Source organism: Arachis ipaensis, chromosome B9 (assembly GCF_059453495.1).
Source record: "Arachis ipaensis isolate K30076 ecotype BB chromosome B9, ASM5945349v1, whole genome shotgun sequence".
Classification (NCBI taxonomy): Eukaryota; Viridiplantae; Streptophyta; class Magnoliopsida; order Fabales; family Fabaceae; genus Arachis; species Arachis ipaensis.
This window is the reverse complement of record NC_142444.1, coordinates 133,302,819-133,326,970: the sequence shown is the minus strand read 5'-3', so window position 1 is coordinate 133,326,970 and position 24,152 is coordinate 133,302,819. Positions and strand designations below refer to the sequence as shown.

The 24,152-nt window shown below is 34.9% G+C and overlaps 1 protein-coding gene and 1 non-coding gene across 3 annotated transcripts; both read left to right on the top strand.

Moving 5' to 3' along the window:
* The first annotated feature begins 374 nt into the window (after positions 1-374).
* LOC107618058 (heterogeneous nuclear ribonucleoprotein 1) lies at positions 375-4,279 on the top strand. 2 transcript variants are annotated; one of them, XR_001615130.3, is made up of 3 exons: positions 375-796; positions 1,942-3,270; positions 3,765-4,279. XR_001615130.3 is itself a non-coding variant. In XM_016319984.3 (2 exons), exons 1-2 carry the CDS (start codon positions 575-577, stop codon positions 3,130-3,132), a joined length of 1,413 nt encoding a protein of 470 aa, XP_016175470.1. In that variant the 5' UTR covers positions 425-574; the 3' UTR covers positions 3,133-3,506. The 2 variants fall into 2 exon arrangements, 1 of the variants encoding a protein (XP_016175470.1); XM_016319984.3 differs by lacking the exon at positions 3,765-4,279 and having other exon boundaries at positions 425-796; positions 1,942-3,506.
* A 19,368-nt stretch (positions 4,280-23,647) lies between these two features.
* LOC148546393 (small nucleolar RNA R71) lies at positions 23,648-23,755 on the top strand. The gene has a single exon (XR_015901339.1). It is a non-coding gene; the product is annotated as a small nucleolar RNA R71 (small nucleolar RNA).
* Positions 23,756-24,152: the final 397 nt, after the last annotated feature.

The following is a 24,152-nucleotide window of genomic DNA, read 5'->3' as shown; positions in this document are numbered from 1 at the left end:
TTTTTTATAGATGTGACTGATTATTAATTTTTATAAAAATAAAACAAGTATTTACTTTATACAAAAATAACAAAATTTTATACAAAATATAATTCTCACTTTATAAATTATAATCTATAATTTTTAAGATCGATTTAGATAGGTTCATAAATTACTTCTCTTAATTTTTAACTTATAAAAATATATTTTATTAATATCTGATATAATTTTTAAAATTAAATTATAATTTTTAAAAATTAAATTATTTTTAATATAAATATTTTTTATTTAAGCTATTTTTTCAAAAACAAGTTAATAAGATTTTTACCAAATTACACCTTAGTCCTTGCTTCTACACTACACACACAAAACTGTTTCACACATAACTATAACATACGCGGCACCGCTCACATTAGTGATTAGCCACCCCACTCTTTTCCCTCTCTACCTCTTCCCTCCTAATTCCCAAACCCAAATCCCTTCTTTCTTTTCCACAAACCCCACCCCCTCAAAAATAATACTACTACTTCTTCACATACATACTCTACACACTATATATATTTAGAGAGAGAGAGAGAGAGGGAAAGGAAAGGGCATGGATTCGGATCAGGGGAAGCTATTCATCGGAGGGATTTCGTGGGACACCAATGAGGACAAGTTGAAGGACCATTTCTGCAACTATGGTGACGTCACCAACGCCTCCGTCATGAGGGACAAGAACACCGGCAAGCCCAGAGGCTTCGCCTTTGTTGAATTCGCCGATCCCTCTGTTCTCGATAGGGTCCTCCAAGATAAGCATGTCATTGATGGCAGAACGGTTACCCTCATTTCCCCCTTTATTAACTTTTCTCCCTTTTCCCCATTTTTATTCACAACCCTCTTTAACCCTATTCTTCTTAGGCCTAGGTTTGGGTTTCCTTCATTTTGTTTCTTTAATTAAGAAAGATGGTTTCTTTCGTCTATTTTATTGGTGTTGCGAATTTCATAGTGTGTTTGTTGGTTCCGATTTGCTGGTTTTTGTTATTATTGGAATATAATTAGTTGTGGGGTTTTGTCTTAGTTTTAGGGTTTTTCTTTTATATACTGTTTGGTGCCACTGCCAGTGGTTATTTGCATTATTCGCTTGCTTAATAGGTTTTTCTTTTGAATGGTCTTTGTTTTAGGGTTTTTCTTTTCGGAGAGACATGTCCCTAATTGATTTGTTCATGGTTAATGTTTTTGGTCTTTCTCTTAATTCAAGATATGCTTTTACTGAGAACACCCCTATTGGGTGTTAGCTATGCCTGTGATTCTCTGTAGTACAACAGTAGAAGAAAGAACAAATAATACTTATGCTACTAGGCACTAGCTGTTGGTGAGCAATAGTTAATGTATGAAATGTGTAATGGAATGAAATGGATGCTTTTAGATGGTAGTTTCTTTGGTTGAGGGCACATTAACTGCTAATTTGTAATACATATCATTTACTGTTGTTGTCAGCTGACATAGTTAAGGCAATATGTTTCTTCATGCTTATGACAGATGAGAGTAACGTTAATATTCTTTAATATTGAATCCTCTTTGGTCAATCTTGAAAAATAATTAAAATGTAGAGTTTGCAATTAGGTGATTCATTTCCTTCTACAAAATGCATAATTATTGAGATATGCTTGAGTTTACGATTATGTCTTTTTGTTGGTTGGCATATCAAAATATCGAATGAGTGATGATTTTATGGGATCCATTGTCAGTTATTATTATTAACTTTTGTCATGTTTTGATTTGAATTGCCTTTGGATTCTTTTGAATATCGGGGAAGTGATTTATAATGTCAGCCCAAGAGGATTGGTTTTGAATATTGATCATGTTGATAACTGAAGAATACAGATATTAATTTGTGATGTTGTGCATGTTTTTCTTTGCCCTTGTCAATTTATGAGACTTTCTGTTGGGTGATTTTAATCTTATAATTCTATTATTCAGGTTGATGCTAAGAGGGCCTTATCAAGAGAGGATCAACAAGTTTCTGTCACTTCAAGAGGTGGAAATTCTCATTCTGGTTGGAATTCTGGTGGAAATGGTGGAAACACGAGGACCAAGAAGATATTTGTTGGAGGGTTGCCTCCCACACTGACAGAAGAAAAATTTCGTCAATACTTTGAGTCATATGGTCATGTAACTGATGTAGTAGTTATGTTTGACCAGAATACTGGACGACCACGTGGATTTGGTTTTATTTCATTTGACAATGAGGAGGCAGTTGATAGGGTTTTGCATAAGACATTTCATGATTTATATGGTAAGCAAGTAGAGGTGAAGCGTGCACTTCCTAAAGATGCCAATCCTGGTTCAACTGGCCGTGGTGGAGGTGGTGGCGCAGGAGGGTATCAAGGGTATGGATCATCTGGTGGCAGCCAGAATGCTTATGATGGTCGTATGGATTCTAGTAGGTATATTCAGCCTCCAAGTGCTGCTGGGGGATTCCCAACTTATGGTTCTGCTGGCTATAGTGCACCTGGGTATGGTTATGGTCCAGCCAATAATGGCATTGGCTACGGTGCATATGGAAGTTATGGTGGTGTTGCTGCTGGGTATGGTGGAGCTGGCGGTGCAGCTTATGGGAATCCAAATGTTGCTAATGCTGCTTACACTGGTGGTGCACCTGGTGGCCCAAGGAGTTCATGGCCTGCTCAGGCTGCTTCTGGCTATGGGTCTATGGGCTATGGGAACACTGCTGCGTGGGGTGCTCCAGGTGGCGTTGCTGGATCTGGCGGCAGTGGTCCTGGTTCAGCAACTGCAGGTCAATCTCCTGGCGGAGCTGCTGGCTACGGGAATCAAGGATATGGATATGGTGGGTATGGTAGTGATAGTTCTTATGGGAATCCCAGCGGATATGGTGCTGTTGGAGGGCGTACTGGGGGTACCCCAAATAGTAATTCTAGCAATGCTGGTGGGAATGAACTACAAGGTAGTGGTGGCAGTGGGAGCTATATGGGAAGTGGTTATGGGGATGCAAATGGACATTCAGGTTATGGAAATGCTGGTTGGAGATCTGAACAAACTCAACGGTCTGGAAACTATGGGACTCCTCAGGGAAATGGCTCTCATGGTGGGCAAGTTGGTTATGGTGGTGGGTATGCTGGTGCTCAGTCACGACAAGCTCAACAACAGTAATTTTGATGGTTAATTTCTTGCTGGATCTTGAAGTTCAGCTTGTGGATCCATGTCTTTTGATCTTAAATTGTGACCTCCTATGGATGCTTCCCGTTGCCAAAGAATGACTCAAGTTCAATGCAATGCACAGTGGGACTGGTTGAGTTGCTTGAATCCCAGTAGTTTGCTGTAGTTTCTTTACTAGTTTATATTTATAATAATTAGCATGGTTGAGGAAATATTAGCTGCTATTATTTTTATTTAGTCGTTGTTTTTGCGTGTAGCTTTAAATTGCGTGCTTGTGATTTTAGTCTATCTGGATATATCGCTTCTTGTAGCATTTCAGCTATAGTATCATATTTTCCCCTTATGATGGTTTGATGTGGTTGACTATTTCTGTTGCCATTTGTTAGTTTTTTCTTTGTTTCTTTCCTCTTTCTGTTCTTGCACAGGTGCATGCTTTACTTTCTATAACAAGTAGAAATAAGGTGTAGTCAAGTTATATTTACAGATAGCAGTGGACACTTGTTGGTAACATCGTAATGGGTAGCGATTATGGTAGTGAAGTAATGGATAGCAATAATGGTAGTGAAGGTAAAACTTTGAGGTTGGCATAATCATTTTCCCCCTGTATTTGCACTTGTGTTGTACAGGAGGAGGAGAGGTGCTCGAGTATTGAAGGGGAGCAAGTGTCCACTCATGGCTAAGGATGAACGTTGGTCAGTGGTTGGTCATGTTGTATTTCTCTGGGCAAATGCACCATCAAATTCGGAGATTCCTGGCTTTTCAACTGATAAAATCATATAAACTTCAATCTGGTTTGTGGTGGCAGATGGAAACCATGAGAGGAGTGGTTTGTGGCACACTGAAAAAGGTGTTGGCTGTGACTCATTAGTATTTTAGCCTGAATTTTGTGTGTCTAGTTGATACTTTTACTGTGGTGTTTTGACAGTTTTGGGTGTTCATGCAATGATTATTTCTATGTCTAAAGCACCTTTTGTTGTGATAAGCTAGATTTTCCCCATTAGAATTTCTTCATTAATGATTTCATCTCCAATCCTTGAACATATGATTATGTTTCAGTTTAGTTTTTGTTTTAGTTCCAAATGACTCACTTTCTTATGTCATGGGTTCTTGTTCTAATCTTCTATAAATTGTTATTGCTTCACCTTAGAAAATGTTAAAGTGTGTTACATCGTTGAGCATTGCTTACCCCTTGTGATGTGTTTGTCTCAGATAGAATATGCTTATATATGCAGAGTTACATTGTAAGTAGTTTCATCTTTCGTCCTATACTAAGTTGACACTCATTTTCATAATTGAATGGGATGTGAGAACCTTTTAGTGAACCTCATTTAATAGTGGAAGTGAGTATGGAAATATATCAGGTATTTAAGCCTGAATATTGCAATACAATTTATATTTATACACAACTGGATAGAGCTTCATTGTGGATGTTTCATTTAATAAAAGAAAACGTGTTATAGGATAGGGGGAAACAGAAAAAAGATCATTATTAGTAATAGTAGTTTCTTAGGTGTTTACTGGTAATAGTAGTCAGTAATTTGCCTTTGTGGTTGAGACATTCTAAATGAGTATATCATTTTCAGTGAAGTCTTATCCTTTTTTTAATGTTCTTTTATAATTTTTAATTATTTTTTATGTAAATAATTTACTGCCTCTGCCTCAAATTGGTAGCTATAAAATTTTGGCTAAACGGTCTTTAGAGTATGTTTTTAGAATATAATAAAATATTGATTTAATTACTCTGATGGTTCTTATAGTTTTATCAAATTTTTAATTAGGTCTTTATATTTTTTTTCTTTTCAATTGGGTTTTACACTGTTTTTAATTTTGTAATTAGGTTTTTTTTATGTTGAAAATATTAAAATTAACATAATATTTTTTCAAAAATATATGTGGTCAAATATCTAATAAGGTTTTTAATTATGAATATCTCTAATTTGTAAAGAAATATTTTATCAATTTAAATATTTTTTTTACATTAGAAAAGATCTAATCATAAAACTAAAAGCAGCGTAAGGATTCAATTGAAAAGAAAAAATATAAAAATTAATAGAATAATTAAATTTAAAATATTTTTAAATTTTATATGTATTTAATACTTTTAAAATATAAAATTTTATTTTTTAATGTCTCTTACTTTCTTAGTAAAACATCTTTTTATAGCATTTTTAAAATGCAAGACAAAAAAGAAACATTTTTAAAATATATCATTAAAATACAAATTAGCAATGAAAAGGATTTTGTGGAGTTTGTAATGGTGGAAGTCCTGAATTGTTGAGAGTTGGTGGGAGGTTGACAATCTTGAGAATGAGTTGGGGAAGGAAAGCTTTGATCGAAGCAATGATAACATGGCCATGCAAGATGATCTAATTTTTCACAAACCTGGCATTGTGAATGAGTTGAGGTGTAGGAGTTGCGATCCCTTCGATTAAATTTAGCTACTCTTCTACGTCTTACCCCAAAATTGTTTGTGAATAGTGTGCTTGAGTAATCATGGTTTTTGGTTTGTGAAATCTTTTTAGCTGTTATGTGTTTGTAGTAAATTTTCAACTTCATCGAGTGCGAATGATTTTGTTTTTGCAGAGTGTGAATGATTTTGTTTTTGCAGAGACAGTGGATATGAACATTTGATTTTCATTGAGGTCCTCAATGATAACATCAATTTGTTTTTCAGTAGTCAGAGGATTTTTCAATGCTGCTAAGGAATAAAAGAAGTGTTTGAGCTTACGGACCACCGAATCCTGTGCCATGTTATCGATAACTGTTAACTTTTGATAGTTTTAATTTGAGATTTGAGTTGCTTAACTTTGTATCTTGCAACTTTAGCGAAATAATCTTCAAACTTTTCCCATATTTTATAACAAAAGGTGCTGCCAATTATAAATTACATAAAATGTCTTTATTGGAAATTATGTAATATATTAATGTCTTCAGGATTCGGTGGTCCAGAAATCTTTGGACCACTTAGTGGTCCAAGTAGAAAACATGTTTTTGGAGTTTTTTTTATCAATTGCTACGTAGTCTTTGAACTAATTTTAATTACAAATCAACCCCATATATTTTATTTAATTATAAAAATAGTTTTTTATTTTATAAATTATTATTTTATCAATTATCTATTATATTTATTAACAATCAAATACAAAAATAACAACCAATTATATCCTCCATTCATCCTAATAATTCCAATTGATTAAAAAATTAACTTTGATCTCGTTACGTTCGTCCATGGCTTCCAAATCGTGTTTCCTTGAAATTCAATCGATTGGTTTTTCAAAACAATCGATTGAATGATAACTCAATCGATTGGTTTACACTATATCACAAAACAATCGATTGAAAGTTGTAAGGTAGAATGGTAAAAAGCTTAAACCAATCGATTGTTTTCCAATTGAATGAATGCGTCAAAACAATCGATTGTTGTTGTTACTCAATTGATTGAATTCACGAAAACAACATGGATTTGCCAAATACAATCGATTGGAAAGTGATGACATTGAAGTTTTAGCCAAATTCAATCGATTGGTAATGTAATCCAATCGATTGGAAGGTGATGAAGTTGAATGTTTTGCCGATTGGTAATGTAATCCAATCGATTGGAAGGTGATGAAGTTGAATGTTTTGCCAATTTCAATCGATTGGTAATGGAATATCCATCTACTCAATCAATTGGTAATGTTCTCATTTTTCATAATAATTCTGTAAGATTTTGTACAATTTATTCTATTCTACTTTCATAAATCACAAATAGGTTGTACAAATCCTCATTAATCCAATTTTTTTTTTCAATCACCATGATCAAGATCTTATTATCTTCTTGCACCAATATCAATGTATTAACATAAGAACAATTTTTATCACTTAACTTAAATCATTGATCCTGTAGTTTGGTCTAGTTTGGACGAAGGAAATGTATTTCTACTAGTATTAATTAAATCCGTGATACTACATGACGAAATTATTTTGGTAACCAAGTTTAACCAAGTTGGTTCAATAGCTTATTGGTATAATAAAAAACAATTGATTGAGTAGATGGGTACCATTACCAATCGATTGAAATTGGCAAAACATTCAACTTCATCACCTTCCAATCGATTGGATTACATTACCAATCGATTGAATTTGGCTAAAACTTCAATGTCATCACTTTCCAATCGATTGTATTTGACAAATCCATGTTGTTTTCGTGAATTCAATCGATTGAGTAACAACAACAATCGATTGTTTTGAGGCATTCATTCGATTGGAAAGTATAAACAATCGATTGGTTTAAACTTTTTACTATTCTACCTTACAACTTTCAATCGATTGTTTTGTGATATAGTGTAAACCAATCGATTGAGTTATCATTCAATCGATTGTTTTGAAAAATCAATCGATTGAATTTCAAGGAAACACGATTTGGAAGCCATGGACGAACGTAATGAGATCAAAGTTAATTTTTTAATCAATTGGAATTATTAGGATGAATAGAGGATATAATTGGTTGTTATTTTTGTATTTGATTGTTAATAAATATAATAGATAATTGATAAAATAATAATTTATAAAATAAAAAATTATTTTTATAATTAAATAAAATATATGAGATTAATTTGTAATTAAAATTAGTTCAAGGACTACGTAGTAATTGATAAAAAAACTCCAAAAACATGTTTTTTACTTGGACCACTAAGTGGTCCAAAGGTTCCTGGACCACCAAATCCTGTGCCTTGTTATTTTTATTAATTCGTTGCACAGGCTACTAATGAGTTAATCGAAAATAGAGTATATATTGTATTTTAAAAGTTGAATTAGAGGGTTAAACCGTTAAAGTGGGGAAATTTTTTTTATTTAAATTATTTAAATATAATATTTATGAAAATATATAATCTATAGCGTATTTATCTATATGCACAATACCTCATATTTTGGATAGAGTGCCTAAAAATAGTTAAGGCTGTATTTGATTGTGAAAAAATGATAAGATAAGAGACTGAGAACAAGATACAAATGACAGAGACACAAAAATTAGTATTTTTATATTAAATTAGTATTTTTATATTTTATTTGGTGATAAATTAGAACAAATTATGAAGATTTAATTTATTTTTATTTTTTTCATTTAAAAAATTTGGAAAAAAAATATAATAATAAAAATATAATTATAAAAAATTAATAAGAATAATAAAAATAAAAAATAAATTATGTTTCTTGTTAGTTTTTTTTTGTCATTTCAGGATAGATACAAAATATACTAATTCAGTATTTCTAGCATAATATTTTGTCTATATTTCATCTCTCAAATACGATTTTATATTTCTGTCTCAATATACCGTGTATGTAAACAAACGCAGCATAAAGCCTAAAGACACATCTCGAGTACACTCGGTCCGAAATATGATACATAAAATTAAAAAATAGCAAATCAAGGTTTTGATTTTGATTTTAATTTAAATTAAAGATTTAATTTAATCTAATAAAAATAAATGTATTTGTATTATTATACTTGTATGGTTATTTATGAACACTGTCCAATTAATTTAAAAAAAAAATATTATTAGATTAAATCTGGCGTATAAAAAAAAATTGGCTACCACTCTAGAGGCATGACTTAATCTAATAATGTGATTTATATTAGTACGATAAAATAGTATACATACGATATAAAATTAATTTAATAATGTCACACAATAATATCAAAAAGACAATAATTTTATTAAATATAGTATTTTTTATTTATCAAATATCCTTCTAATATTTGTATTTATATTTAATTATTTTATTAAAATTAATTTGACAGTACTCATAAATAATCATACAAATATAATAATATAAGTATGTTCATTTTTAAAATGATTTGAATAAAATTAGATAATAAAAAAATAAAAATAAACTAACTTTATAGGTCCAAAATATTATATCAATATATAAAAGAGGTTTTGCACCTATTTTAGATAATTTTAAAATGTTAAATTATTAATTTTTAATTAAAAAATTTAAATCATTAATTTTTCTCAAATCAAATATTTAATTAATTATACGAATATAATAATACGAGTATGTGATATTATAATTAAATCGATACATTTATTTCGAGAAAAATTTGTTTATGAGCATATTTTAGATACACAGTACTTAATTTTATCATTTTTTAATTTTATGTATCATATTCCGAGTACAATGTATCCAAAATGTGTCTCTAACTAATTTTTAAATATTATATTTGGAATATAAGGTATTGTACATATAGATAAAATATACTACAGATTATATATATTTAAATAATTTAAATAAAAAAATCTCAGGCAGAGTGGAGTTTGGGTTTTGGAGTATTAAATTTTATCATGGTATTTTCAAGAATAACTTTTTATTATCTATTGTATTTTAAAAAATTTAGAATATTGCATTATATTATAATAAAAGTTTTGGAGTATTATTTAAAGGGAAAAAGATAAATAGGTCCTGACGTTTTAAATTTTTAATAAATACATCTCTGATAAAATTTAAATACAAAAAAGTTCCTGATTTTAATAAACAGAGGACAATTTAGACCTTCCGCCTATTTGCCTCTTATACACCAAACGGAACTGGCTGACGTGGTTGAAATGGTGTCCAGGTGTCTGTTACGGTGCCACGCTGGAAGGAGAATAAAGTTCGAAGGACAAATAAGTTCTTGAGAATTTAGTTCATTATGCTTCTATATGTATCATATATTACTATCTAATTGAAATATACCTATATTATGTATCATATATTACTATCTAATTTAATAATTAAATGTGTCACATGACACTCTTATTAAAATTGAGAGAAAATATTTTTTTTTTCAAAATTAATAAACTCCTTTTCTAAATTCTCTCATCTACCTCTATTTTTCTATTTCTCTCTACTATTTTTACTCTATATATAATTATATTTTATATTAGTAATTTGACAAATCAAAATATGTCATCCGATATTTTTTTACAATTAAAATATTTTAAATGTAAAAGTATACACATTAAATTATTTTAAATTTTAGATAACGAATGTTAAAATTAATTATTAATAAAAAATTAGACTTTTAAAAATAATAACTAAAAATCTTATTATTTAATTTTTTATCTGCAGATATCTTGGTCTTCTTAGCCAAGAGACTTTTGTCAACTTACCACTTTTTTGTAAAAATAGTTTGATTTTATAAATCTTTTGTGCCATGCATAATTTATACTGTTGGAACAAAGTGAATTATAATCTTAAAAAAAATTTATTCTCGTAATGTTATTATGGATAAAAATACTAGTTCTAATATAATTCACAAATGCACTAATGCTAACTTAATACATGAATGATGCACAAATGAACTAATGCTAACTTGATGCATAAATGAACTCATGCTAACTAATGCCACTGGTATGATGAAAACTGAACTAATACAATTTAACAAATTCTAATATAATACACAAATGCACTAAAACTAAACTAATGCAATTTAAGAAAAAAAGTAGAAACAGAATAAGCCCAATTTCTACAATTTTAATACAAATAATTTAAATTGCAGAATACAACAAGTTAACTAAATTTGAAAATATAAGCATAATTTTATAAACTAAATTTTCATAATAGAAGTATAATAGAAGTATAATGAACTAAATTTTCAAGGACCTATTTGTCCTTCGAACTTTATTCCCCTTTTAGCGTGGCACCGTAACGGACACCTGGATACCGTTTCAGCCACGCCAGTCAGTTCCGTTTGGTGTACGAGAGGCAAATAGACGGAAGGACTAAATTGTCCTCCGCTTGTTAAAATTAGGAATTTTTTTGCATTTAAATTTTGTCAGAGATGTATTTGTCAAAAATTTAAAAAGTCAAGGACTTATCTATCTTTTTCCCTTATTTAAATAAATGTATTTGTATATAACTATATGTATTAAACATTTTAAATATTGTTTAATATGTCTTAAAATATGAATGAATTATTTAGATTATTTTTTAATTTAAAATTTAAATTGAATATAAATCATTTTAATTCAAATCGCAATTCTGGTTTGTTTTGGATCTGATTTAGGTAGTAAATTTAATATAATTTATTATTTAGTATTGATTTAATTTAAACTATTGTGATTTGAATTTAAAAAAATTACATTTAATTAAAATTTTAAATTTTAAAATGTTTAATTTAAATAATTAATTCAGATTTTTAATATATGTATTTAAGTAGTATATTAAATTTTTAATATATATAAATTATTTTTATTAACAACAGAGCTTAAACAAAAAAAAAAACTAAAAGATAACAGTTCTTGAAAATGAGATGTCGATAGAATCATCATGAAGATGAAGAGGAATACAAGAAGGTAAATTAAAAAACACATGACAACCAAAAAATAAACTATGACAATAATTAGTCATTGCACAAGAGTTTGTTTTATGAAACTGATATATTCTCCAATTAATTAGTCTGCTGCACCTCTTCCTAATTACTAAAATAAAGACTCGTGAAGAATGTAAATCAATATTATCATGAAGAACAAATTTTATTGCAGTAACTGAGTTCACATTCTCAAGAGAATTGAAGCATGTAATTTTCAAGAAGAAAGATGACTAGAAAACAAGGACATGATGACAATGTATATAAGCTAGATAGTGAAACCTAAGAAAGAACTTAGGGCAAATTAGTAAAGAAGAAAATACAGTAAAGCAAAATTGGAATTATGAAAATATGTATTATACCTTTTTCATTTTGAAAGCAAGGACTTCCTATTTTTACTATGACTCATACTAGAAAGAATTTAGGGTAATTTAGTAAAAAAGAAAATACAGTAAAGCAAAATTGGGATTATAAAAAATATGTATTACACCTTTCTCATTTTGAAAGTAAGGGCTTTCTATTTATACTATGACTTATACTAACAGAGTCTTGCTTTTTTTGACCTGTACTAGCACTATTATTCAAATTTGCCTTAGTGTCCACTACATCTTTTATACCCCCTCAAACTTATGATGGTCTTAGGACCACTCTAAGTTTGTACTTGAGCTTATCAAAGGTTGCTGCTGACAAGGGTTTGGTCAATATATCAGCAATCTGCTCTTGACTTGGGATATGGATCACATGTAGTTCATTGCTTTTGATCTTGTCTCAAACAAATTGTATATCAAGTTGGAAGTGCTTAGTTTTGTCATGTAACACTGGATTGGAAGCAAGCATTACAGTTCTTAAGTTGTCACCGAAAAATTGTTGGAGATGTCTGAAGTTGAACTTTCAATTCGAGCAACAAGTTCTTGATCCAAACTGTCTCTACTACACACGCTGCAAGACTTCGAAATTCAGCCTCTGTCGAGCTCCTACTGACAGTGATTTACTTCCTACAATACCAAGACACAAGATTAGATCCTAAAAAAAAAAAATACAAAACTCAGTGACTGACCTGCGGTCTTCAAGGTCTGATGCCCAATCAGCATCAGCAAATCCATACAATTTGAAGTCTGTATTCTTATGAAAGAGTAATCCTTGTTGCTTAGTGCTTTGAAGATACCAAAGAACTCTTTAGAGCCTTTCAATGTGCAAGCAAGAGGTTTATGCATAAACTAGCTAAGCTTGCTCACAACGAAGGAAACGTCTGGTCTGGTTATTGTGAGATAATGAAGACTTCCAATAATAGATCAACATAGTCTTGGATCCTCAAATTCTTCTGAACTTGTAGTCAACAGCTGAAGAGATGATATCATGGGAGTTGTAACCACCTTACCCCATGAGGCCTGCGATTCCTCGTTCTTTACAACATTCACTGATGCATATATATATATATATATATATATATATATATATATATATAAAGCATAGATAACGAATTAGAATTAGAACACGTAGTACTAAAACTTTTTTTAGTGCTTCCAAGTGACAAGTTTTGGTAATTAGATAATTACCGTGATAAACCACTATTTTATGGTTTATATTGTGCTAAATTGAGTGGTTTTTCATCCATGATTCTCACGCTTATTCATAGAAATCGCATGTTTTACATTTTCCTTCCTAATCTTGTGATATAATTGAAAACATGTTTCTTTGGTCTTAAATTTCCTATGTTTAATCCTCTCTTATTACCATTCGATGCCGTGTTATGTGCGTTAAGTGATTTCAGGGATTACAGGGCAGGAATGGCTTAGAGGATGGAAAGGAAGCATGCAAAAATGGAAGGAATACAAGAAATTGAAGAAATTGCTAAGCTGTCCAGCCTGACCTCTTCGCACTAAAACGGTCATAACTTGAGCTACAGAGGTCCAAATGACGTGGTTCCAGTTGCGTTGGAAAGCTAACGTCTGGAGCTTCGCAACAATATATAATTTGCCATAGCTTCCCCAAAGCCAGATGACGCGAACGCGTGAATCACGCGGACGCGTGACCTGGCAAAAACCTAATCCACGCTAACGCGTGGACGACGCTTCCGCGTCACTTTGCAGCGACCTGTACGTACCAGAAATTACTGGGGGCGATTTCTGAGCTGTTTTTGACCCAGTTTTCGGCCCAGAAAACACAGATTAGAGGCTATAAAGTGGGGGAATGCATCCATTCATCCGAGAACAATATACACAACATTCATAATTCATAATTTTAGGTTTTTAGATGTAGTTTTAGAGAGAGAGAGGTTCTCTCCTCTCTCTTAGGATTTAGTATTAGGATTTTTCTTATTTTAGGATTGCTTCTACAATCACAGGTTCAAAGTTCCTTTAATTTATTTTCTGCTTTTATTTATTCCAATGCTTTCACTTGTTAATGTTCCTAAATTGGCTTATGAACTTTTCATGTTAAGATTTGAATATTCTATTTAATGCAATTTGAGGTATTTCAGATTAATGATTGTTTTATTCTATTTATGATGCTTTCAATTTAATTTAATATTTATTTTCTTTTTGCTTTGGTTAAGTAATTGGTAACACTTGAGTTATCAAACTCAGCAGTTGATTGAGATTTGGAAATTGCTGATTGATTTGGATCGCTCTAAAGCTAGTCTTTCCACAGGAGTTGACTAGAACTTGAGGATAAAATTAATTAGTCCACTTAACTTTCCTTTATTTAGTAAGGGTTAACTAAGTGGGAGCAATAAACAATTCTCATCACACCTGATAAGGATAACTAGGATAGAATTTCCAGTTCTTATACCTTACCAAGAGATTTTCTAATTATTAATTTATTTTTCTTGTCATTTAAATTACTTGTTCCTTATTTTAAAAACCCAAAACAAAATATACTTTTTCCATAACCAATAATAAATCATACTTCCCTGCAATTCCTTGAGATACGACCCGAGGTTTGAATACTTCGGTTATAAATTTTATTGGGTTTGTTACTTGTGACAACCAAACTTTTGTACGAAAGGATTCTCTGTTGGTTTAGAAACTATACTTATAATATGATTATATTTTTATAAAATCTTATTCGTCAAAATGGCGCCGTTGCCGGGGAATTGCAAATGTGTGCCTTATTATTGGTTATTGTAAATATTTTATTTTGCCTGTTTATTTGTTTTTATTTTTGTTTTTAATTTTTATTAGTTACTATGAGTTCTCACCCCCGTCGCTTTGAGTTTGGTTCGAATATTATTGAAAGGAATGGAAGCTATAACAGGAACATACATCAAGGTCAGAACAATCAAAGTTGGAAGGAGCCACGAGGATCTGATCAACCCTTTTGGCAACAACACCTTCCAAGATACCATGGATAACGACCATCCTACAATGCATGCCCAGACATTAGATATGGTGGACCCCTTCATGACAACCAACATCCACCAAATTACTATGGTCAAGAGCCATTCCGAGGTGCGTACCAAGATGATAGATATGGTGGACCCCCTTGTAGCTACCAACAAGCCCCGCCATATGCTGATGAACCACCTCCTCAACATACCTTTGAACCACCAAACTCACAAGCCACCTACAACCATTCACCTATATGACCCCAACCCTTATCCACCCTAATTCCAACCCAATTACTCCTAAGAACCACCACCTCCATATACACCATGTCCATATCCATCAATCCAAGAGCACTATGATCCTACTTATGATAGCCGAGCGCAACAAGAATCAAAGGAGCGTCTCAAGGAAATAGTGGAAGAATTTCATGCAACCCTTCACCAACTGGAGCAAGCGATAAACCGACTAGCCTCCCGACGTTCAGACACTCAAGGAACCCCCATGGCTTCATGTGGAGAATCTACTGAAGAACGCAGCATGAAGGAGAAGCTAGAAGCTCCGGTGGACAGTGAGCAACATGACTTTGTATTGGAACAATTGGAGGAAGCCGTAATCGTTGAAGAGGAAGAAGTGGTCGAAGTATTAGGAGATGCGGAGCCTCCATGGGAACCTCCAGTCATAGAACCTCCCTCCAAGAAGCTTGAAATTGATGTTGAGGAGGGTGTACAACCTCCAAGGCATATCATGGTTGAAGACTTTGAAGGGGATGATCAAGAGATGGATTTAATCATTGATGAATTCTTATCTACAATTGAATCCTCTCCCATTGGACTTGACATGGAGATTAAAGAAGAAGAAGCACAACCTCCCTTGCCCTTGGTAAACAACGAAGAAGAGATCGAATTAGAAGAAAGCTACCAAGAGGAAGAGGTTGATATTGAAGAAGCTTGCAAGGAGGTGGAAGTTGTCAAGGAAGAGCTCCATGGAATGGAGCTGGAAATCACCTTGCCAAAGTTGTTGGAGACCTCTCCGTCTAAGTCACCATCATCCTTCACAACATTCAAGTGGGTAAAATTCATATCCCTTAGCTTTCTCATTCCACTTGAATATGGTTTACTTGAAACAGATGGTCAACTTAGAGCTCTTTGTGGCGTTAAGAGCAAGTGGGAGATGGTTAGTAATAGGAATTGTCATGCAAGGTTCAATATGGTTGTATGCTCCAAATTGAAGTATAAGGGTTGGTATAATTCTCAATTGAATGGGTCTAGGAAATTGTTTGGATGTCTCCGTGAGAATTCCGACTGTTCACCACCCAAGTGGAAAAATGATGATCAACAAGAAGACAGGTGTAAAAGCAAAGTCTGGGACCCCGGAATTCATTCTAACAATCAACACTCATGGGGCCTTGTCACTTGCTTTAACTTGCTTGAAGGCTTTATGCAACTAGTGTGGGATCCCGGAGGCTATTAGAATCACAAACATTGGTGGGGATTCCTGGATGAGTTCAAGCACAAACAACCATAGCAAGGGACTCACCAAATGTCCAACTTAAGGACTTTAACTAAAGTGCTAGGGTGGGAGACAACCCACCATGGTATATTCTTTCCTTTTTGTTCTTAGCTTTATTTTATTTTATTTCATTTGTGTTCATTCATAATTTCTGCATAAGTCATCTGCATTCTACATTTTGCATTCTGCATATTGCATAAAAAAAAGGGGAAGCGCGTCCCACGCGTGCGCGTGAACCACGCGCACGCGTCACATGCGACGCTAAACCTTACAGAGAGTCACGCAAAAGCGTGACTAGAGGTGTGCCTTAGGCACAAATATGCCCACGCGACCGCGTCGCTGACGCGCTCGTGTCGTTTGCGAAATAGCCTCCCCACGCGTCCGCGTCACCCACGCAAACGCGTAGCCCTGCAAAATCGACGTAAATGGGTGTATGGCAGCAAGTTATGGTGGAGTAGGGCTAGAATGATGCTGGAAGCACAAGCGTTACCACGTGACCGCGTGCCCCATGCGGCCGCGTCGTTTTCAAAATATGGCCATTCACGCGATCGCGTCACCCACGCGTCCGCGTCATATGAACTTATCACACACCACGCGATCGCGTGACCTATGCGTCCGCGTCGCCTGTGACGCACAGTTTATCAAGATCAGCTCCAGATATCTTATCTTTTCTTCCCTAATCCTAATTCTTTCTCATCCCTTCTTATTCTTTCTTCATTCTTTCTTACTTTTTTCTTCTTCATCCCTTTAACTTCTCATCCTTATTCTCTCCCATTCTATTTTACTTAATTTATTTGCATACTTTCAATCATTGCATTTTAATTTTGTGCATATTTTTATTTTCTTTTCTATATTTATTATTTTTCCATTGGTGTTAAATTTTCTTCTTCAACTGTTACATCTTTTTTTGAATTATTCTGGTGCTTCATGACTTGTTTTACTCTGACTGGGTATTATTCTTCATAATCAATGCTACTCCTTCATGATACTTATATTATCTTGCATTGACATGAACTTACACTATCTTGCATTACCCACACTCTCTCCCCCATTGTTGCAACTTTTGCACCACTGGTATGCCATGTGCTTCTATTGTTTTCTCACTTGCATGTTGTAGTTACCATGTAATTGAGATCCTTATTATTTGGCATTATGGTGCGCAGAAATCGTGACGGTTCATTCCTTGGTAATGGCGCTAAAAACTTAATACGCACGTTAATAATCTTAGTTCTTTGTCACAACTTTGCACAACTAACTAGCAAGTGCACTGGGTCGTCCAAGTAATAAACCTTACGTGAGTAAGGGTCGATCCCACGGAGATTGTCGGCTTGAAGCAAGCTATGGTCACCTTGTAAATCTCAATCAGGCGGATTCAATTGATTATGGAGATTTAATAATTAAAAGATAAATAAAACGTAAATTAAAGATAGAGATACTTATGTAATTCATTGGTGAGAATTTCAGATAAGCGTATAGAGATGCGTTCATTCCTCCTGAACCTCTGCTTTCCTATTGTCTTCATCCAATCATTCATACTCCTTTCTATGGCAAGCTGTTTGTTAGGCGTCACCGTTGTCAATGGCTACATCCTGTCCTCTCAGTGAAAATGGTCCAATGCGCTGTCACTGCATGGCTAATCATCTGTCGGTTCTCGATCATACTAGAATAGGATCCATTGATCCTTTTGCGTCTGTCACTACGCCCAGCACTCGCGAGTTTGAAGCTCGTCGCAGCCATCCCTTCCCAGATCCTACTCGGAATACCACAGATAAGGTTTAGACTTTCCGGATCTCAAGAATGGCCGTCCATGGATTCTAACTTATACCACGAAGACTCTGATTAAGGAATCCCAAAGATACTCATTCAATCTAAGGTAGAACGGAAGTGGTTGTCAGGCACGCGTTCATAGGTTGGGAATGATGATGACTGTCACGATCATCACATTCATATTGAGGTGCGAATGAATATCTTAGAATCGGAATAAGCTTGAATTGAATAGAAAAACAATAGTACTTTATATTAATTCATGAGGAACAGCAGAGCTCCACACCTTAATCTATGGTGTGTAGAAACTCTACCGTTGAAAATACATAAGAACAAGGTCCAGGCATGGCCGAATGGCCAGCCTCCCAAGGAGGGTTCAATCATCAAAACATGATCAAAAGATGATCCGAAGATGTAAATACAATAGTAAAAAATCCTATTTATACTAAACTAGTTACTAGGGTTTACAGAAATGAGTAAATGATGCAGAAATCCACTTCTGGGGCCCACTTGGTGTGTGCTTGGGCTGAGCATTGAGCTTTACACGTGTAGAGGCTTCTCTTGTAGTTGAACGCCAGTTTGTAACCTGTTTCTAGCGTTTAACTCCACTTTGCAACCTGTTTCTGGCGTTTAACTCCAGAATGCAGTATGGAACTAGCGTTGAACGCCAATTTGCGTAGTCTAAACTCGGAAAAAGTATGGACTATTATATATTGCTGGAAATCCGTGGATGTCTACTTTTCAAAGCAATTGAGAGCGCACCATTTGGAGTTCTCTAGCTCCAGAAAATCCACTTTGAGTGCAGGGAGGTCAGAATCCAACAGCATCTGCAGTCCTTCTTCAACCTCTGAATCTGATTTTTGCTCAAGTCCCTCAATTTCAGCTAGAAATTATCTGAAATCACAGGAAAACACACAAACTCATAGTAAAGTTCAGAAATGTGATTTTTATTTAAAAACTAATAAAAATATACTAAAAACTAACTAAATCATACTGAAAACTATGTAAAAACAATGCCAAAAAGCGTATAAATTATCTGCTCATCACAACACCAAACTTAAATTATTGCTTGTCCCCAAGCAACTGAAAATCAAATAGGATAAAAAGAAGAGAATATACTATAAACTCCAAAATATCAATGAAACTTAGCTCCAATCAGATGAGCGGGACTAGTAGCTTTTTGCCTCTTGAATAGTTTTGGCATCTCACTTTATCCATTGAAGTTCAGAATGATTGGCATCTATAGGAACTCAGAATTCAGATAGTGTTATTGATTCTCCTAGTACAGTATGTTGATTCTTGAACACAGCTACTTTATGAGTCTTGGCCGTGGCCCTAAGCACTTTGTTTTCCAGTATTACCACCGGATACATAAATGCCACAGACACATACTTGGGTGAACCTTTTCATATTGTGACTCAGCTTTGCTAAAGTCCCCAATTAGAGGTGTTCAGGGTTCTTAAGCACACTCTTTTTTTGCTTTGAACCTCGACTTTAACCGCTCAGTCTCAAGTTTTCACTTGACACCTTCACGCCACAAGCACATGGTTAGGGACAGCTTGGTTTAGCCGCTTAGGCCAGGATTTTATTCCTTTAGGCCCTCCTATCCACTGATGCTCAAAGCCTTGGATCCTTTTTATTACCCTTGCCTTTTGGTTTTAAGGGCTATTGGCTTTTTGCTCTTGCCTTTTGGTTTAAAGAGCTTTTGGCTTTTTCTGCTTGCTTTTTTTCTTTTTCTCTCTTTTTTTTTCTGCAAGCTTTTGTATTCACTGCTTTTTCTTGCTTCAAGAATCATTTTTATGATTTTTCAGATTATCAAATAACATTTCTCCTTTTCATCATTCTTTCAAGAGCCAACATATTTAACATTCATGAACAACAATATCAAAAGACATATGCACTGTTCAAGCATTCATTCAGAAAACAAAAAGTATTGTCACCACATCAAAATAATTAAACTAATTTCAAGGATGAATTCGAAATCATGTACTTCTTGTTCTTTTGTTTTTAGAACATTTTTCATTTAAGAAAGGTGATGGATTCATAGGACATTCATAACTTTAAGGCATAGACACTTAGACACTAGTGATCATATAGTAAAGACACAAACATAAATAAAACATAAAGCTCAAAAATCGAAAAATAGTAAAATAAATAGACAAGGAGATTAAGGAATGAGTCCACCTTAGTGAGGGTGGCGTCTTCCTCTTCTTGAAGAACCAATGGTGCTTTTAAGCTCCTCTATGTCTCTTCCTTGCCTTTGTTGCTCCTCCCTCATAGCTCTTTGATCTTCTCTAATCTCATGGAAAATGATGGAGTGCTCTTGGTGTTCCACCCTTAGTTGTCCCATGTTGGAACTTAATTCTCCTAGGGAGGTGTTGATTTGCTCCCAATAGTTTTGTGGAGGAAAGTGCATCCCTTGAGGCATCTCAGGGATTTCATGGTGGGGAATTTCCTCATGCTCTTGTTGAGGTCCGTGATCTCTTGTTTGCTCCATCCTTTTCTTAGTGATGGGCTTGTCCTCTTCAATGAGGATGTCTTCCTCTATGTCAATTCTAGCCGAATTGCAGAGGTGGCATATGAGGTGAGGAAAGGCTAACCTTGCCCAAGTGGAGGACTTGTCAGCCACCTTGTAAAGTTCTTGAGGTATAATCTCATGAACTTCCACCTCCTCTCCAATCATGATACTATAGATCATGATGGCCCGATCTATAGTAACTTCAGACTGTTTACTAGTAGGAATGATTGAGCGTTGAATAAACTCTAGCCATCCCCTAGCCACTGGTTTGAGGTCATGCCTTCTTAGTTGAACCGGCTTGCCTCTTGAGTCAATTTTCCATTGAGCTTGAAAGAAACCTTAGGGATCACTTTCTTCTTGGCCACAACTTCATAGAAGTGGTCTTGATGGACCTTTGAGATGAATCTCTCCATCTCCCATGACTCAGAGGTGGAAGCAATTGCCTTCCCTTTCCTCTTTCTAGAGGTTTCTCTGGCCTTAGGTTCCATATATGGTTATGGAAAAATAAAAAGCTATGCTTTTACCACACCAAACTTAAAATGTTTGCTCGTCCCTGAGCAAAAAAAAAAAGAAACAAGGAAAAGAAGAAAAAGAATGGAGGAGATGGAGGAAGAAGGTGTATTCGGCCAAGGGAAGAAGAAAGGGTTGTGTTGTGTGAAAATGAAGAAGGAAAGAGGGGTTTATATAGGGGTGGGATGGGAGTTAGGGTTCGGCCATTAGGGTTGGGTTTGGGAGGGAAAATAGTTTGAATTTTGAAGGTAGGTGGGGTTTAGGAAGAGAGGATGGATGTGAGTGGTGAAGAGGTGATGGGAAAGAGTGATTGAGGTAATTGGTGAAGGGTATTTGGGGAAGAGAATTATGAAAAGGAGTGAAGAGGAGAGAAGAAATGGTGGGATCCTATGGGGTCCACAGATCAAGTGGGGTCAAGGACTTAACATCCCTACTCCAATTAGGCGTGTAAAACGCCCTTGCTGTGCAATCCTGGCTTTTAACGCCAGACTGCTGCTTGTTTTTGGCGTTAAACGCCCAAATGTAGCCTGTTTCTGGCGTTTAACGCCAGGCAGATGCTTGTTTCTAGTGTTAAACGCCAGCTTGGTGCTTGTTTCTGGCATTAAACGCTAGACAGATGCTTGTTTCTGGCGTTTAAACGCCAGACTACTCTCCTCCAGGGTGTGCTATTTTCAATGCTGTTTCTCATTCTATTTTTTTGATTTTTCAGTAGTTTTTGTGACTCCACATGATCATCAACCTAATAAAACACGAAATAATACAAGAAAAATAAAATAGATATAATTAAATAACATTGGGTTGCCTCCCAACAAGCGCTTCTTTAATGTCAATAGCTTGATAGTGAGCTCTCATGGAGCCTCACAGATGTTCAGAGCATTGTTGGGACCTCCCAACACCAAACTTAGAGTTTGAATGTGGGGGTTCAACACTAAACTTAGAGTTTGGTTGTGGCCTCCCAACACTAAACTTAGAGTTTGACTGTGGGGGCTTTGGTTGACTCTGCAGTGAGAGAAGCTTTTCATGCTTCCTCTCCATGGTTACAAAAGGAGATCCTTGAGTTTTAAACACAAGGTTTTCCTCATTCAGTTGAAGGGCCAACTCTCCTCTGTCCACATCAATCACAGCTCTTGTTGTGGCTAGGAAGGGTCTTCCAAGGATGATGGATTCATCCTCATCCTTCCCAGTGTCGAGGATTATGAAATCAGTAGGGATGTAAAGGCCTCCAACCTTTACTAAAACGTCCTCTACTTGTCCATAAGCCTATTTTCTTGAGTTGTCTTCCATCTCTAATGAGATTCTAGTAGCTTGCACCTCAAAGATCCAAAGTTTCTCCATTGCAGAGAGTGGCATTAAGTTTATTCCTGACCCCAGGTCACACAGAGCCTTCTCAAAGGTCATGGTGCCTATGGTACAGGGTATTAAGAATTTGCCAGGATCCTGTTTCTTTTGAGGTAATTTCTGCCTATCCAATGCATTCGGTTCATTGGTGAGCAAGGGAGGTTCATCTTCCCAAGTCTCATTACCAAATAATTTGGCATTCAGCTTCATGATTGCACCAAGGTACTTAGCAACGTGCTCGTCAGTAATTTCTTCATCCTCTTCAGAGGAAGAATACTCATCAGAGCTCATGAAGGGCAGAAGGAGGTTCAATGGAATCTCTATGGTCTCTAGATGAGCCTCAGATTCCTTTGGTTCCTCAAAGGAGAACTCCTTATTGGTCACTGGACGTCCCAGGAGGTCTTTCTCACTAGGATTCACATCCTCCTCTTCCCTTGTAGGTTCGGCCATGATGGTCAAATCAATGGCCTTGCACTCTCTCGTTGGATTCTCTTCTGTATTGCTTGGGAGAGTACTAGGAGGAGTTTCAGTGACTCTTTTACTCAGCTGGCCCACTTGTGCCTCCAAATTTCTAATGGAGGATCTTGTTTCATTCATGAAACTTACAGTGGCCTTAGATAGATCAGAGACTATATTTGCTAAGCTAGATGGATTCTGCTCAGAATTCTCTGTCTGTTGCTGAGTGCATGATGGAAAAAGTTTGCTACTGCTAAACCTGTTTCTTCTACCATTATTAAAGCCTTGTTGAGGCTTTTGTTGATCCTTCCATGAGAAATTTGGATGATTTCTCCATGAGGGATTATAGGTGTTTCCATAGGGTTCACCCATGTAATTCACCTCTGCTATTGCAGGGTTCTCAGGATCATAAGCTTCTTCTTCAGAAGAGGCCTCTTTAGTACTGTTGGATGATTCCTTCAATCCATTTAGACTCTGAGAGATCATATTGACTTGTTGAGTCAATAATTTATTCTGAGCCAATATGGCATTCAGAGTATCAATTTCAAGAACTCTCTTCCTCTGAGGCGTCCCATTACTTACAGGATTCCTTTCAGAAGTGTACATGAACTGGTTATTTGCAACCATGTCAATGAGTTCCTGAGCTTCTGCAGGCATTTTCTTTAGGTGAATGGATCCACCTGCAGAATGGTCCAATGACATTTTAGATAATTCAGACAGACCATCATAGAATATATCCAGGATGGTCCATTCTGAAAGCATGTCAGAAGGACACTTTTTGGTCAGTTCCTTGTATCTCTCCCAAGCTTCATAGAGGGATTCACCTTATTTTTGTCTGAAGGTTTGAACATCCACTCTAAGCTTACTAAGCTTTTGAGGAGGAAAGAACTTGGCTAAGAAAGCTGTGACCAGCTTATCCCAAGAGTTCAGGCTATCTTTAGGTTGAGAGTCCAACCATATTCTAGCTCTGTCTCTTACAGCAAATGGGAAAAGCATAAGCTTGTAGACCTCGGGATCAACCCTATTGGTCTTAACAGTATCACAAATCTGCAAGAATTCAGTTAAGAACTGAAAGGAATCTTTGGATGGAAGTCCATAAAACTTGCAATTCTGTTGCTTCAGAGAAACTAATTGAGGTTTCAGCTCAAAATTGTTTCCTCCAATGGCAGGGATTGAGATGCTTCTTTCATGTAAATTGGAATTAGGTGTAGTAAAGTCACCAAGCATCTTCCTTGCATTGTTATTATTTTCGGCCATGTCT

What these genes read in the sequence shown, in the direction of transcription:
- LOC107618058 (XM_016319984.3), top strand. Translation starts at nt 575, where the DNA reads ATGGATTCGGATCAGGGGAAGCTATTCATCGGAGGGATTTCGTGGGAC. An exon ending in ATGTCATTGATGGCAGAACG is followed by an intron (nt 797 to 1,941) that starts GTTACCCTCATT and finishes TCTATTATTCAG; the next exon opens with GTTGATGCTAAGAGGGCCTT.